Here is a 16,133-nt window from a genome sequence, read left to right as displayed (position 1 = left end):
GTGTAGAGTGTGGGAGATGTGTTACAGGAACGCTACGCTGTAGAGATGAAATGCAACACAGCGCTGAGACTCGCCGCTCTCCACATGCACGAGAAACTGGCGAGCTGCGGACAGACGACGAGAGCCTCCGTTAAGAGTGTTGTGTAAGAGCGCACGGATACACTCACAGATACTCTGATGCATTATAAAACTGTCATTAAACATGCGTGTGTGTGCGTGTGTGTCAGTAAGGAGTTTGGCTTAGAGAGCTTCATCTCTCCCACCCTGCTGAGGAACATGAGAGAGAAAGATCTGCGGAAAGCTCTCAATCACCACATGAAGAAGATCCAGTCACTGCTAGAGCCACGGCAGAAGGTGTGTGTGTGTGTGTGTGTGTGATAAGCCATGCGGTAGATAAAAGATATAGATATATATAAGTTTGGGATCGGTAAGATTTTTAAGAGAAGACTATTGAAGCTTGTTTCTGCCACAGAATGAAAATTAAAAAAGGTAATTTTGACTATTTTTCTCACAGTTGCGAGTTTACATCTCGTAATTCTGACTTTATAACACGCAATTCTGAGAAATAAAGGCTCAATTGCATGTTATAAAGTCAGATTTGATTTATATAGTCGCAATTGCGTGTTTAGAAATGTCAGATATAAACTATTCTGAGGGGAAAAAAAGTTAAGTCTTTTTTTTCCTTAGAATTGGCCTGATAAGACGCAATTGCGAGTTTATATCATAATTGTGAGAAAAGATGTCAGAATTTCAAGATATAAACTCGCAATTATGTTATAAAGTCGGAATTGCAAGATGTAAACTCACAATTATGAGAAAAAAGTCTTGATTCTGTCTTTTTTTCTTGCAATTGCGACTTTATTTCTCAGAATTGCGATTTATTTCTCAGAATTGTGACTTTATTTCTCAGAATTGTGATTTATTTCTCAGAATTGTGATTTATTTCTCAGAATTGTGACTTTATTTCTCAGAATTGTGATTTATTTCTCAGAATTGTGATTTATTTCTCAGAATTGCGACTTTATTTCTCAGAATTGTGACTTTATTTCTCAGAATTGTGATTTATTTCTCAGAATTGTGATTTATTTCTCAGAATTGTGATTTATTTCTCAGAATTGTGACTTTATTTCTCAGAATTGTGATTTATTTCTCAGAATTGTGACTTTATTTCTCAGAATTGTGATTTATTTCTCAGAATTGCGATTTATTTCTCAGAATTGCGACTTTATTTCTCAGAATTGTGACTTTATTTCTCAGAATTGTGATTTATTTCTCAGAATTGTGATTTATTTCTCAGAATTGCGACTTTATTTCTCAGAATTGCGATTTATTTCTCAGAATTGCGACTTTATTTCTCAGAATTGCGATTTATTTCTCAGAATTGCGACTTTATTTCTCAGAATTGCGACTTCATATCTCACAATTGTCGCAATTATTATTATTTTTTTATTTATTCAGTGGCGGAAACAAGCTTCCATAGAAGACTTCTAAAATTGCGCATAACTGTTTCTGATAATCAAATCACTGATAATAATCATATTTCTTGCGCATCAAATCATCATATTAGAGTAATTTGTGAAGGATCATGTGACACTGAAGACTGGAGTAATGATGATAAATTCAGCTTTGATCACAGGAATAAATTACACTTTAAAATATATAAAAATAGAAAACGGTTATTTTAAATTGTAATAATATTTAACAATATTAGTTTTTTTTAATCAAATAAATGCAGCTTTGGTGAGCAGAAGAGACTTCTAAAAACATAAAAATCTTACCGATCCCAAACTTTTGAACGGCAGTGTGTATATTTATATTTATATTTTTATATGCACATATTTATATGTATATTGTGTCAAAGATGATCCTGTAGGTTATATCCTGCACATTTAATCAAACACTCTGGGTTTCCGTGTCGAATGTGTATTTAGCGTGCGCATCCCACTGCTGAGCCTCTCTGTCGCCCCCTCAGGTGATCTCTGCGTCTCAGGCCCGGCTGGCCTATCTGACCCAGATGGCGGAGCTGATGTCGTACAGTGGGAGGAGCTACAGCGCCACCATGCTGGTGAGAGACGTCCTGCACCTGACGCACTCAGCAGGAATGTATTTGACACAGACACGCTGTGTTTATTTGCCTCTCTTTTTATTTATTTATTTTTTTTACCATACAAATACATAAAAGAAAGAAATAAAAAATAAAAAAACATTCACAATAGTGCTGGGCGAATTCCGATATATGACGGTATTATTATTTGGGTTAGAATGCCTTTTATTACTGTCTTGAGTGAATATTGGGTTCCACACTAGTTTTAAAGGGGTCACGAACTGGCTTTTTAAATAATTTCATTGTGTTGTCTGAGTTCAACTTATGATGTTCGCTTGGTTTTTACAATAAAAACCATCAAAATGAATAAATAATAGGCTATTTTCTACCCTAGCTGAAAAACGCTCGGTTTTCATGGCATCACCAGTGCGACAGTGTTTAAGCAACATAGTATTGTGGAATATTAAATATTAATATCATAACAAAAATAAACCCCAGTATCGGTATGGACCGGTACACCGCCCAGCACTAACTTACAATACATATGTATGTACTCATCATAACATATACTTGTGTACACATGTACACACACATCCATAGACATGCACTGGTCACATTCATGATTACATGATTCGATCAAATTCTGCAATACATTATGTCAAGGGTTACACTTTTTTACTTATTTTCTGTAGCCAATGTGATCTTTTCATCTCTTTTCAACCACTTCCACATCATTTACAATTTCTGTTTTAAAGTTATACTCAAGATTTCACTCATTGCATTTCTCTATTCAGATCCTGCCATTATATTTGCACATTTTCTCCAGCATTCACCAGCCTTTTGATTCCCAGTTTGCATATTTTATTGGGGGTTATGAAGAACCTTATTGCATTTTTCCCAAGTAAATTTCCTCTTTTTTTTATCTCTTTTTGGAAGATAATGTTACGCTGGATAAAATCTTGTCAAGCATCCTCCCATTTTCAAGGATATTAATTTTGATCATGTTATATAAGCTGGCTGTTCTAGGCGGGAAGAGATTTGGATAAAATAGCTGCGTCTTTCGCAATGGCATAAAAATAAACCCTGAAACGAGTGATTCGTTAAAAAGACCTTGCTCATAGGATTAGTTCATTCATGAATCAGATAAAGACGACCTACTGTTTTCCATTCATCTTTCTCTAGTGTGTAAAACGCTCCAGTTCTTCTCTATATGAGTGTCAGTGTTCCTGAACTCCTGAAACGCCTCCATTGTAGTCTGGAGTTTCTCCCGGGAACGAACACGCCACAATATTCCTCATTATAATAATTAATGCGCAGAATAAAGGGGCGTGGCCTGGTTGAGTTAGTTAGTAGTGTGTTAAACTGGTGGTTATGGAAGGGGGCGGGACTTTCCCAAACACACTAAAGCACTCGACCAATCACAACACTGATCCAGCCGACCAATCAGAGCAGAGTGTGCTTTCAGAAGGAGGAGACAGGAAGTAAACAGAGCGTTACTGGCAGACTGGGAAGAGAGGAGCCGCAACAATGGAGAATAATCTAGTAGAGCCTGAAACACATCACTGTAAAAGAGCGTGATATGGGCTACCTATATCCTTTATATATTAATGAACATTGGTGTAAATGTGTGTCTTACAGCTGCAGGACAGGGAGTCGCTGGTGAGTTTGCTTGTGGGAGCGAGATACGGGATCAGTCAAATACTAAATCACCAGCTCAACATGATCTCCACCATCATTGACTTCCACTACATCACCCGAATAGAAGTGCTCTCAGAGTCTGACCGAGTCAGCATGGTGAAGATTTACCTGCAGGACATCCAGGTGTGTACACGTGTGCCAACAGATTCAAATTAACATTGTTAAAGGGATCGTTCACCCAAAGATGATTTACTCACCCTGATGTCATCCGTTCTTCCTTCAGACGAATACAGTCAGAGTTATATTTAAAAATGTCCGGACTCTTCCAAGCTTTATAATGGCAGTGAATTAGTGTTTCTGTTTTGAAGTTCATAAAAGTTATTTTAAGTTTTAAATATGAATATTTTTCTTACACAAACGCATCGCTTCACTTCAGAAGGTCTTTATTAACCTGTGGAGCACTTTTATGATGGATAGATGCACTTTTATGATGGAAAGATGCACTTTTATGATGGACAGATGCACTTTTATGATGGATAGATGCACTTTTATGATGGATAGATGCACTTTTATGATGGACAGATGCACTTTTATGATGATAGATGAACTTTTATGATGGACAGATGCACTTTTATGATGGATAGATGCACTTTTATGATGGATAGATGCACTTTTATGATGGATAGATGCACTTTTATGATGGACAGATGCACTTTTATCATGGACAGATACACTTTTATGATGGATAGATGCACTTTTATGATGGACAGATGCACTTTTATGATGGACAGATGCACTTTTATGATGGACAGATGCACTTTTATGATGGACAGATGCACTTTTATGATGGATAGATGCACTTTTATGATGGATAGATGCACTTTTATGATGGACAGATGCACTTTTATGATGGACAGATGCACTTTTATGATGGACAGATGCACTTTTATGATGGATAGATGCACTTTTATGATGGATAGATGCACTTTTATGATGGATAGATGCACTTTTATGATGGACAGATGCACTTTTATGATGATAGATGAACTTTTATGATGGATAGATGCACTTTTATGATGGATAGATGCACTTTTATGATGGATAGATGCACTTTTATGATGGATAGATGCACTTTTATGATGGATAGATGCACTTTTATGATGGACAGATGCACTTTTATGATGGATAGATGCACTTTTATGATGGACGGATGCACTTATGATGGACAGATGCACTTTTATGATGGACAGATGCACTTTTATGATGGACAGATGCACTTTTATCATGGATAGATGCATTTTTATGATGGACAGATGCACTTTTATGATGGATAGATCCACATTTATGATGGATAGATGCACTTTTATGGACTTAAAAAACAGTTTATTGCAATTATAAAGCTTGGAAGAGCCAGGACATTTTTTAATATAACTCCGATTGTATTCGCCTGAAAGAAGAAAGTCATTACACCTAGGATGACTTCAGGGTGAGTAAATCATGGGCTAATTTTAATTTTGATTGAACTATCCCTTTAAATTGCTGAAACTGGGCCTTCAAAACATACAGGTGTGGATAAAAGCCCAGGGACAGAAATATGTTTTTATCTCTCCTTTTCAATATAAACAAACTATCAGACGATCTCTTTCTCCTGCAACTTCCAGCCTATTGCCCTGTTAATGGAGTCCGTAGCAGCGAAAGACCTGTCCTGTCTCCTGGCCGGATACTGCAAACTGCTGGTGGACCCAAACATCAATGTTTTTCGCTGGGGACCGAGACCTAAAATGCGACGCATTCCGGCGGAAGAAGGTACTGGCATGTAATATGACATGACCTTTTTTTCTCTCTTGCACTGTTTAATTCAAGTTTTCTGAAGCCATTAAAGTCCCCCTGTAGTCAATAATTCTCTCTTAAAACTCATCTTTCTTTTAATGTGTTGGTGTAGGGTATGTTTCTCGATGTGGGAGCGATTCTGAAGACTGTTCAGAGGATGACTATGCCATGGAGGGACTGCTGGACACTGAAGACACTATATCCACTCATACAAATGATGGAACGGAGGAAGGAGAGGAAGCCGAGGGAAAAAGCGAAGCGGAAGCAGAAAGAGTCAGAGTGATTGTAACACATCCCTTTTTAGAGGATGAAGGAGACGAGGCGAGCAAGGCAGAGTCTTTTGGAGATGAGGATTACGCCATGAGAATGGACGCCCTGTTGGAGACTGGATGGTACACGGACCCTCGGGTCAACAGCAGCTTCTCCAGTCTGTCCAGTAACTCGTTGAATGCACTAGAGGAGAGTATCAAGGCAGCCATTGGCGGGCTTGGCCAAATGGATGTCTCTCTGGAAGAAAAGCCAAGTTCTGGTCTTGTATCTGGGGCCTCAAGTTTGGATGTCCATCACCCTTACCTCTTAGAGGTGTCAGAGCGTTTGCATGACAGGGGCAGTTCAAACAAACCCGGACGGCCTCGTGACCTGACCTACGATAATAACTCAGGTATGTGCTTCTCTGAACTCTCGCAAATGTCAGACAGCTTGCCGAGTCCGCCTGCGGCCAGCGACGATGCATTGAGCGAGGAGGACGATGACGATCACATTTCCACCATGTCAGCAGAATTTGAGGCAGTGTTAGCCTCCTGTACCGCTAACAGCATAAATGCTAAGTTAGCAGGAGTGAACTTTCAGGCTCTCTTCACCAGGATTCACAACAATCCAGCATGTAGACAAGAGGGAAACAGCTTCCCAAAGAACCAGGCAAATGAAGCTAAACCACAGGGACCATCTTCAAAAATAAAAGCACAATCTGTGCTGAAGGGAACTGTGTCCTCAGATGTCCCTGAAAAAACAAAAGGCTCTAGGGACAGTTATTCATCGGAGGATGAATTTTATGATGCCCAAGATCGATTTACCCCTCCCATCACAGACCAAGGCCTCACAGGTTAGTGAACCATCTTTTTTTTTTACCAGAAAACATGTGCATTCCTTAGAGGACTGTTCCAGGTTCAATACAAGTTGAGCTCCATCGGCAACAGATGAACGCAATAGAGAAAGATGTTTTGACTGGTCCCTCCCAAAAAAAAAAAACAAGCTAAAATTACTGTTATGTTAAAGCACTTGAAATTAAACGTGGAAGCAGAAATGTAAATTTAATTTGTAAATTTGTCTAAATTATTTTTGCATTTATTTTACATGATTTTTGCTGAGTAATGAGTCAAATTTATGTTTCTGAAGGTAATCGATATTATTACCACAAGTATTGAACCTGGAATATTCCTTTAAAATGTTAAATATCTAGGTTTTTATTAGAGCCAGACCGATATATCGGCAGACCGATATTATCGGCCGATATTAGGGACTTTCCAAACTATCGGTATCGGCAGTTATAATGGCCGATAAATGAATATTTCAAAAATAACATAAAACAGATGAAACACGCTTGAACCATGTCATGAGTGTTGGGAGTTGTATAGTTTTTCCACCAGAGGGCACTCTACTCTCTCGTTGAGTTGTTCACGATACATACATTGCTTGAATAACAATTAAAAGTTCATCCCCATCAGTTCTCTTAACTCAATTAAGCATGACAAAATTTGTGACTATCATGTCCAGTTTAAAAAAAATATAGAAAAAAAATAAAATATCGGCCGATATATCGGAATATCGGATTTTAAAACCCAAAAATATTTGTATTGGTATCGGCCTCCAAAATCGGTCGGGCTCTAGTTTTTATTGATGCTTTTTCATCAAACGTACAAGTCTCTCATACCTCTTCTTCTTTTGCAGAGAAAAGCTCAAATTCTCAGAACATGCATCCTTCTCTTAGCGTTTATGACCTCAAGGTTATTGTGGACGAGATAAAAGCTCCTGAATTCAGAGCTAGCAAAGAGGAGGACAGTGCGGAAGCAGAGGACGTCAAAGAAAAACCTTCACTTGCCAACCATTTCACCCCTCGGATCCCTGAGTCTAAGAACCCTGAATTGGAGGTCCATCAGCCCTCAATGATTTTGCCCCCTAAACCTACACCTGTGGAGCCTAAACCTTTCTCTGCTAACCACTCTACGGGTCAGAAAGCCCAGCACTGCAATGGGGACATCCCTGGCCGAAATGCTCACCTTCTGGAGATGGAGCCAGAAACCATGGAGTTTAAACCAGTCACGGGCCCTGGACCACCAATGTCTTCCTCAATAATTACGGCTGTACGCCAATCTACCCTTCCCCAGCAGAACTTGGTAGACCTGGAGACTCTTCAAAATGGACCCAGACATCAAAATGGAATATCTGACCATATCCCAGCTTGTCTAGAAAAGAAGACTATTCCAAATCATGTGGATCTTGAAGGACTTAGTCAAGACATTAAGCCAAGTCAGAAAGAGCCAACAAATGCCAAAGGAACAACTGAATTTGGGAAAATAACAGCAGACAAAAAGGCTCCTCTACAACAACGATCATCAGACTCCCTTGAAACTATAAAAACAGAAAATAAAGTCCTCCAGATTAACACAAAGCCTCCAATTCCTCCCAAGCCTTCATTCATTGGTTTACAGCCACCCTCACTGGAAGTTGATGCCCAGTTACAAAAACCTGGGGAAAAGGCAAAAGTTCCCCCCAATGGTCTCCCACCCTCAAAGGAAGTTGATGCCCAGTTACAAAAACCTGGGGAAAAGGCAAAAGTTCCCCCCAATGGTCTTTCTCTACACCCCTGGTCTCAGAGAAATGGTTCCAGTACCTCCCCACCCTCTACACTGAGTAAGGGTGTTTCACTTAGTCATGAGAACCTAAGAACTGAACTAAAGGCTAAAAGCTCTACAGTCAAACCGACAAGTGCTTCAACCACTCCTACCCCATCTCCATCTCCCTTACCTTCTCCCTCAGTTCAGTCTGTGAATATTGTTCCTGAAGATCCAACTCAAACCGGGACTAGTTTCCCCAGCAGAACAGGCTCGTCCGGACGTCTGTCTGCCACAGCCTTGCGTGGAAAAATTCAAGATATGCCCTGGTACCTCACCCGTTCCCAAGAGATCTTGGGGACAGTAGCACTCAGCAACACTATTTCATCAGCAGGTAATAAAGCAACCAATGGGACAGGTGTGAATCACGAATTAAAGGTGTCCCCCAAGGCCACTTCAGTGCCATCTTTGATTGACTGGAAAGAGAAAGATGCTGAAGTAGTCATTGTGAAGCTCAAAGACGGACCGGAGGAAGTGTCCACAACTCCCGTGAAGGACATCAATGGGAAACCTCCGATGTCGTCAAGCCATCCTGACCTGAGGCAGAAATTGTCCACTGAAGCCTCAGAGTTGCACCGGCATTTTGGGACCTGCAAGTCCGAACAACCTCAATCACACAAAGGCAACCCTTCAGAGATTCGACTTGACAATGCTTCCCCTCTGTCCTCTACAAACCGTGACGCATGTGGCTGCCATACAGTCTACGCCAACTGTTTCAGCGGAGATACAGAGGACAACTGCGGCTTTGACGATGATCTGACCGTATACGAATTCTCCCGTCGAAACCAGATCAGTAAACCACCTCAACCCACCCCAGGTGCCTCCCCTGCAACCCTCTCTGGTCCCTCTCCAAATGTCCTATCCCTACTCAGAGATTCCCCTCGTCCCTTATCCACATCCTCAGAACTCAGTCCACTCCTGATCCCGCCCAGACCCCTGGAATCTCTGACTCTAGACCACTACGGACCAATAGACAACCCCCTCAGCTTTTTGCAAGGCCGCCATTATGCTACCCGTCAGAAAGGTGCAGGGCTTAAAGACGGCTATGCCTGTTTGCAGCGAGACATTAATGAACTTATTTTAGTGTTGAAGAAAGGACCTTCTACTGTACACCCTCCAACCCTCAAGGGGGAATGCAAAAATGACAACGTGAATAGGCATTCGCTTTCAGAAACCGAGAGATGCCTGGTTCAGACGGAGGCACGAAGGTTGGCATCGGGATGCCAGAGAGCCACACGGGTAGGATGGGCACCTGACGATGCTCTCGTGTCACTCGGGAACAGCTTTGAAGCTCTAGTGCAACTTGCCTCAACCTGCATGCGAGTTCCCTGTTCGGACTGCGGAGGATGTCATGGGGATATTGATGCAGATGAGGCGCTTGGGAAGCTTGAGGAGATCGTGGACCTGTATAAGGAGTTTGTAGGTGCTGTAGAAACAGCAAGAGAGGGCGAGGGTGTCAGACTCTTGGCCAAGCAGTGTACGGTTCTCATCTCAACAGTCTTCTCGCTCACACAACTGTTTCGGACACGGACACCAGACATAGACAATGGAAATGTACCTCTGAACTTTTAAACTGTACCTTCCGGGACCCTCTCAAGGGATCGTAGCGAGCGAGCAGAGAATTGTACTTAAAGTAGCGATGCCTTTCTGGCATCTAAAAACGGATTGTGTGCTGGCACACAAGAGTAATAGTAAGTGCCGTGAACACACACACAGTTAGCGAATTAACAAGTGAGGACTGTTACATGTTAACCTGTTTGTCTTGCCAAGTCTCCCTATAAACGTACTGGAATTATGCATTCGGACATAGCTATTTTCTAACAGTTCTTTAATTCCTGATGTATGTACAGTCTGTAGTATGTATTTATTTTTTACATACAGTATATGTGCACCGTGGTTTCTAACTTGCCATACCTGCATTTTGTTTGTTTTGGGTGTATGTGAATCCCTACCTCTTGCTCTAACTGAGTTAAACAGTGTTATGAAGCTTCACTCGTTTTCACGTTTAGTTTAGTTTAGTTGTGCTGCTCTTTACAGATTGAAGGAACAAAGTGAACAGACACCCCAGACAGCAACATAGTGTTGGCCCACATCTGAGCCGTGTGGAATCCATAGCCGCTTTCCGACCAAGTAGTTACAGGAACTTAGTTATAGGAACTGCTCTAAACAGTTCTAAGAACTACTCTCCCCCAAACTCGGTTTTGCTGCTTGCGTTCGCACTGGCCAAGTGGCCATAGGAACTGGTAGGAGGGGTAGCGCAAGCACGGCGACGGTCTTGCGGCCACATACAACAACAACAAACCAGCATGGAGGAGGCTATTGCAATGTTCCTATTCTGCCTTGCCGGGACCTTAATAACAGAGAACGAACGGCGGCGTTTAAAGATTATGCTTGAGTTCTGTACAGAGAAACACAGAAGACGAAGGCTCCAGCGTAATATGATATTAAGTAATATGATGGAAGAAGATAAAAGAGCCGAGCGTAGGAGGCAAACAAAACGACGGGTAAGTTTAGCTAGCATTAGCAATTGGCTGGTTGAATGCGTTATGTTTGTCTTAATCCTCGTTGTAATGTTTTGCAAAAACACACCGCGTATGGCAGACTACAAGTTCCGTGTTGACAGTGGGCATGGCTTATAAGTTGAACCAATCAACGTAGACCTAGGGAAAGGGAACTAAAAAAGTCCTCGCTCTAGACTAGGTACTGAAAGAGTTATAGGAACTACGGTCTGAGGAACTAAAAAATCCCCAATTTAGTCCGGTCGGAACACGAGAAAAAAAGGGTTATAGGAATGTTAGGTTTTAGGAACTGCAAAAGTCCCTCCGGTCGGAAAGCGGCTCATGTGTATCAGATGTGGGCCGGATCTGGGCCATAATGTTTCCATGTGTACCAGATGTGGACCGTGTGGATTCCATGTGTACTAGTTCGGTCTACATCTGGGCCGTGTGGAATCCATGTGGACCAGATGTTGGCCGGATCTGGGCCATAATGTTTCCATGTGTACCAAATGTGGGCCATGTGGAATCCATGTGTACTAGTTCGGTCTACATCTGGGCCGTGTGGAATCCATGTGGACCAGATGTTGGCCGGATCTGGGCCATAATGTTTCCATGTGTACCAGATGTGGACCGTGTGGAATCCATGTGGACCAGATGTGGGCCGGATCTGGGCCATAATGTTTCCATGTGTACCAGATGTTGGCCGGATCTGGGCCATAATGTTTCCATCTGTACCAAATGTGGGCCGTGTGGAATCCATGTGTACTAGTTCGGTCTACATCTGGGCCGTGTGGAATCCATGTGGACCAGATGTTGGCCGGATCTGGGCCATAATGTTTCCATGTGTACCAGATGTGGACCGTGTGGTTTCCATGTGGACCAGATGTTGGCCGGATCTGGGCCATAATGTTTCCATGTGTACCAGATGTGGGCCGTGTGGTTTCCATGTGGACCAGATGTGGGCCGTGTGGTTTCCATGTGGACCAGATGTGGGCCGTGTGGTTTCCATGTGGACCAGATGTGGGCCGGATCTGGGCCATAATGTTTCCATGTGTACCAGATGTGGACCATGTGGTTTCCATGTGGACCAGATGTGGGCCGTGTGGAATCCATGTGTACTAGTTCGGTCTACAATTGGGCCGTGTGGAATCCATGTGTACTAGATGTGGGCCGGATCTGGGCCATAATGTTTCCATGTGTACCAGATGTGGGCCGTGTGGAATCCATGTGTACTAGATCTGGTCTACATCTGGGCCGTGTGGATTCCATGTGTACCAGATGTGGAATCCATGTGTATTAGATATGGGCTGGATCTCGTTCATGAGGAATCCATGTGTACCAGATCGGGCCTACATCTGGGTCGTGTGGAATCCATGTGTATCAGATAAGCCGCGTTTCCACCGCAGGAACTAGGAACTTTGGGGTGGTTCTCGCTGTGTTTACACCGCAGGAACCAGGGTCTAAATGAAGTTCCGGGTAAAAATCTCCCCCACCAGAAAGTCCCTGCTGGCGAGGTGGTACTTTTTCAGAGTTCAGGAACTTTCGGGGTGGGACTTGTGCGCCGAACATGCTGATTGGTTCTCGCCACGCTATTCTTTGTGCCCGATGGCGCGCGATCGTCCCATCCATCTCACGGTCAATGTCCGCTGATAACAAACGTCTACTTTTAATATCTAGCATTACAAGCTTTCTGAATACGCTTTTTGTTAATTACCTCGTTAGTAAACCAATCGCACACAAAAGCAGCACAGCTTGAATCTCCTCCATACAAAACTCAAATCAAACGCGCAGGCTAGGAAGAGCAGTCGCACGCAGTTCAACGTCACTACATAATCTTCCCGCCCTGGACCGGTACTTTAGCCCGCGTTGTAAACGCAGTAAGCAAGCGGTCTGGGGGGAAAAAGTTCCTGGGACAAATAGTTCCTGGTAATTGCGGTGGAAACGCGGCTGGATCTGGGCCGACACCATGTTGCTGTCAACAGTAGATGCTGGGACAAAACACTAAAAAACCCAAATACTTATGCAGTAGCGTCTCAACAGACGATCCAAAGGACTTTCATTTCATTCAGTCTACAATAGGTTTTCCTGACTGTAGAATGAGAGTTGATGGCAATAGAAGTGTGGCCGTTTGGGATTTTTGTAACCATGTCGGCGTGTCGGGTTTGGCTTTTGATGTTCGTTTTTATATTGACTTATCAGCTGACTGTCAACCACGGAGATTGGTGTGGTCCAAAGACGCAATAGCACAATTGGGGCGTGTTTACACAACAACGTTGTCACCATGTTACTGTAGCAATCCCACCGATAGCCAAACCACTCAAATTCTCACTCTTCCCCCATTTTTGACTATGCAAGCTTCACGATTTGTATCCGAAATTTTCCACATATTATACTTTCTTACATTTTATACATATCAAAATAATTTTCAATTTGTTGTAAATCACTAATGTTTTCACTTTAGAGGACTTCCCTGGCAAACCTAGGCCTTATATTTAATCTTGGAGGATCGTTGTGAACGTTTTTTTTTTTTTCGATTGCATCATTATGCAAACGCAGCGTATATGTTTATTTTGCCTTCTGTTTAATTTAAACAAAAAGGTTTAGGAAATGTTTTTTAAAGTGGCGTATGTATTAAACATCCATAAGGCCAGAAACATGCTCCACACAATGCAGTTGCTTCTAATGACAACTGGGGCCTGTACCATGATGGTAGTTGAACAAACTAAGTGTTGCAGGATTAGTTTAGAGTTGACCAAACTAAACCAATCCAACCAGTGTTTGTTGGTCCCATGATGCTCTCTGTCAGCTCAGGCTTTGATCCTGAGTTTAGGAGTGACATCATCAGTCGCGAACAGCCTGAGAAACTCATTCGAAACGAGAGAAGCTGCGCAATTCACTTGTTACATAAAATATTAAGAATTTAAACAAATTTACATGTTTACTATGAAAGAGGACAACGGTCTCCAGTTAGTTTATATAGTTTATACAGAGAGAATTGAACATGTAGTCATCGATTCGAAAGCGTATTTATATTACCTTTATATATTATTCATTTAAACTCTGCATAATAATAAAATTGTACATGTGTGATCGATTAAGGGTATAATAATTACATAATACACCTAAATCATACAAAATTAATATTTTAAGTAAGCACTACTAAAAGCCAGACGATTTCGTCTTTAAAATCATTTGCTGTGTTGAGCTTTAATGTGGAGTGGAAACAGGTGGAGTGACTTTATCGCATCACTTTGCTCACAGCTGATTGGTCCAAGTCCGGTTTGAGATCAGGTTAGCCGTGGAGCGCGAGTTACTATGGCGATGAACACGCTAAACCACTTTCATAGAGTGCCAAAAACCCAGGGTTGGTGCTAACTAAACTTACACACACCTGGCTATCCACCTAAACCGGCTTCATGGTACAGGCCCCTGCTCAATTTCATAGCGTAACGCATAACACACTGCCTTTTTAGCATCATTGCAGCACATTAGCGTAAACGGCCTACTATCATGGCTGAGCAACCGTTTGAAGAGAATCTTGCTGAGCAAGTTATTACAGCCAGCAACCAGAACAACAACAAATCTGACATGTGAAGGAAACTCTATCAGCCCCTGGGTTTGTTTATGCAACAGAGCACGTTAAGTATGTTTCAGGTCTAAGGACGCTTATTTAGGATTTGTATATCATAAAAATATGATCTATACTCTAAAGTACTTGAGCATATTCAGTTGCCATGATCTGATCTCAGACCAGTTAAAATGATGTCCATTTCCAGATCACGTTTAAAAGCGCAACTTCCGTCCAGAATACATAATTAAATCACCCAGATCACATGACCAACCTGAGGTCAATGGATGAATTATGACATCATCCTCGTTTAGTTCAAGTTACTTGCCATCTGGAAGCAATTTTCTAATGTAAAGAATTATCACCCATATTAGACACTCCATTAAGCAAACACACACACACACAGATTGTGGTTATCAAGTCAGATGACGCAAAGCTAGTTTGTCATTAGAAGGAAAGAGACAAATATGTAACGTGTTATTATTCATTCTTCTCACAGAAATTACTTTCATATCGAACTTGAAATCTTCCTGTAATATGAAGGTCCTATGAACTGCCATTGCGTTTGTAGCAACAAAAAAACTGCTTGTAAGGACCGTATGTATTGAGACGTGTCGTATGCAGACGATTGCCTTTCAAAGTGCACAAAACAAAAAGCTCAAATGAGAAGGGACGATCGAGAATATGCTTTGCATTCCCTCTACTGCGTTCATGATAATAAAGGTTTGATTTTTGAATGACGATTGCTATGGAACTAATGTATTATTATTTTAAAATTTTCTTTAGCAACATCATTTCTGTTGATTTTGGGATATTGAAATATTACCGTTATTGACCCGTTTTGTGAGGTTTGCATGTTAATAAATCGCTGCGTGATTTTATGTTTATTTGGTTTTATTTGTTATTCACATCTGTTATTTTGCAATATTTTGTGTTTTATAAGTCTACCAGTCCCTGAAAGCGTGAATTGTCACACTGTATTTGTTTGTGAGTTCGCAGGAGATTACAGATTAGGCCTTGGATTAAACTCAGACGAAGACTTGCACAGTTCAAACTGAGGTAATGATGGGATTGAGCACACACACACACACACACACACACACACACACACACACACACACAGTGATCTGTGGCTTTGTGACAGAGGGAGCACTGAAAGATGTTTTCTTTTCTATTGTAAATGCGTCATATATAGGAAACTGTGCTTTAGGTCATTTTACACTCAGTTAAATTATGTTTAAAACTCAAAAACATGTCAACATCCAAAAATGTTAGACATTAAAGACTTGAAATCTCACTTTGCATGAGTCTATATAATATATTAGTTTCAACTTTTAAGTAACTTTTGCACCATATTCAAATTTTTCGAGCTTCACTTGGATCTCTTCTTCTAAGAGTTTAGGAGCTGTTCCAAAACGTAGATCACCTCCCTTGCTGTCTACATAGGCAACTACCTTTTAACACAGCATCCTAACTCTGAGTTGGAGAAATCTTAACCATACAAGTAAATAAGAGAAATAAGCATTAACTTTCCAGCAGAAAAGAGGGATTTTCAAACTGAAATCATGTACAAGATAGCTAATACATAAGGGATGGGTAACGATTAATCGCGATTAATCGCATCCAAAATAAAAGTTTGTGTTTACATAATATGTGTGTAGTGT

General features: G+C 41.4%; 1 protein-coding gene across 5 annotated transcripts in view; it reads left to right on the top strand.

Annotated features, from left to right (window-relative positions):
- Positions 1 to 15,356, top strand: part of frmpd1b (FERM and PDZ domain containing 1b) — a 64,599-nt gene extending 49,243 nt beyond the window's left edge. For all 5 annotated transcript variants that reach the window (XM_089135127.1, XM_089135129.1, XM_089135130.1 and 2 more), the window contains exons 11-17: positions 7 to 143; positions 228 to 354; positions 1,973 to 2,065; positions 3,683 to 3,865; positions 5,344 to 5,488; positions 5,625 to 6,614; positions 7,460 to 15,356. In XM_089135127.1, coding sequence (XP_088991253.1) covers positions 7 to 143; positions 228 to 354; positions 1,973 to 2,065; positions 3,683 to 3,865; positions 5,344 to 5,488; positions 5,625 to 6,614; positions 7,460 to 9,975 — 4,191 coding nt within the window. In that variant the 3' untranslated portion in view covers positions 9,976 to 15,356. The remainder of the gene's footprint in view (positions 1 to 6; positions 144 to 227; positions 355 to 1,972; positions 2,066 to 3,682; positions 3,866 to 5,343; positions 5,489 to 5,624; positions 6,615 to 7,459) is intronic.
- The last annotated feature ends 777 nt before the right edge of the window (positions 15,357 to 16,133 follow it).

The sequence above is a fragment of the Pimephales promelas genome, chromosome 9, assembly GCF_988280905.1.
Source record: "Pimephales promelas chromosome 9, fPimPro1.hap1.1, whole genome shotgun sequence".
Lineage (NCBI taxonomy): Eukaryota > Metazoa > Chordata > Actinopteri > Cypriniformes > Leuciscidae > Pimephales > Pimephales promelas.
The sequence above is the reverse complement of the archived record's forward strand: the minus strand, read 5'-3'. Positions and strand labels throughout refer to the sequence as shown.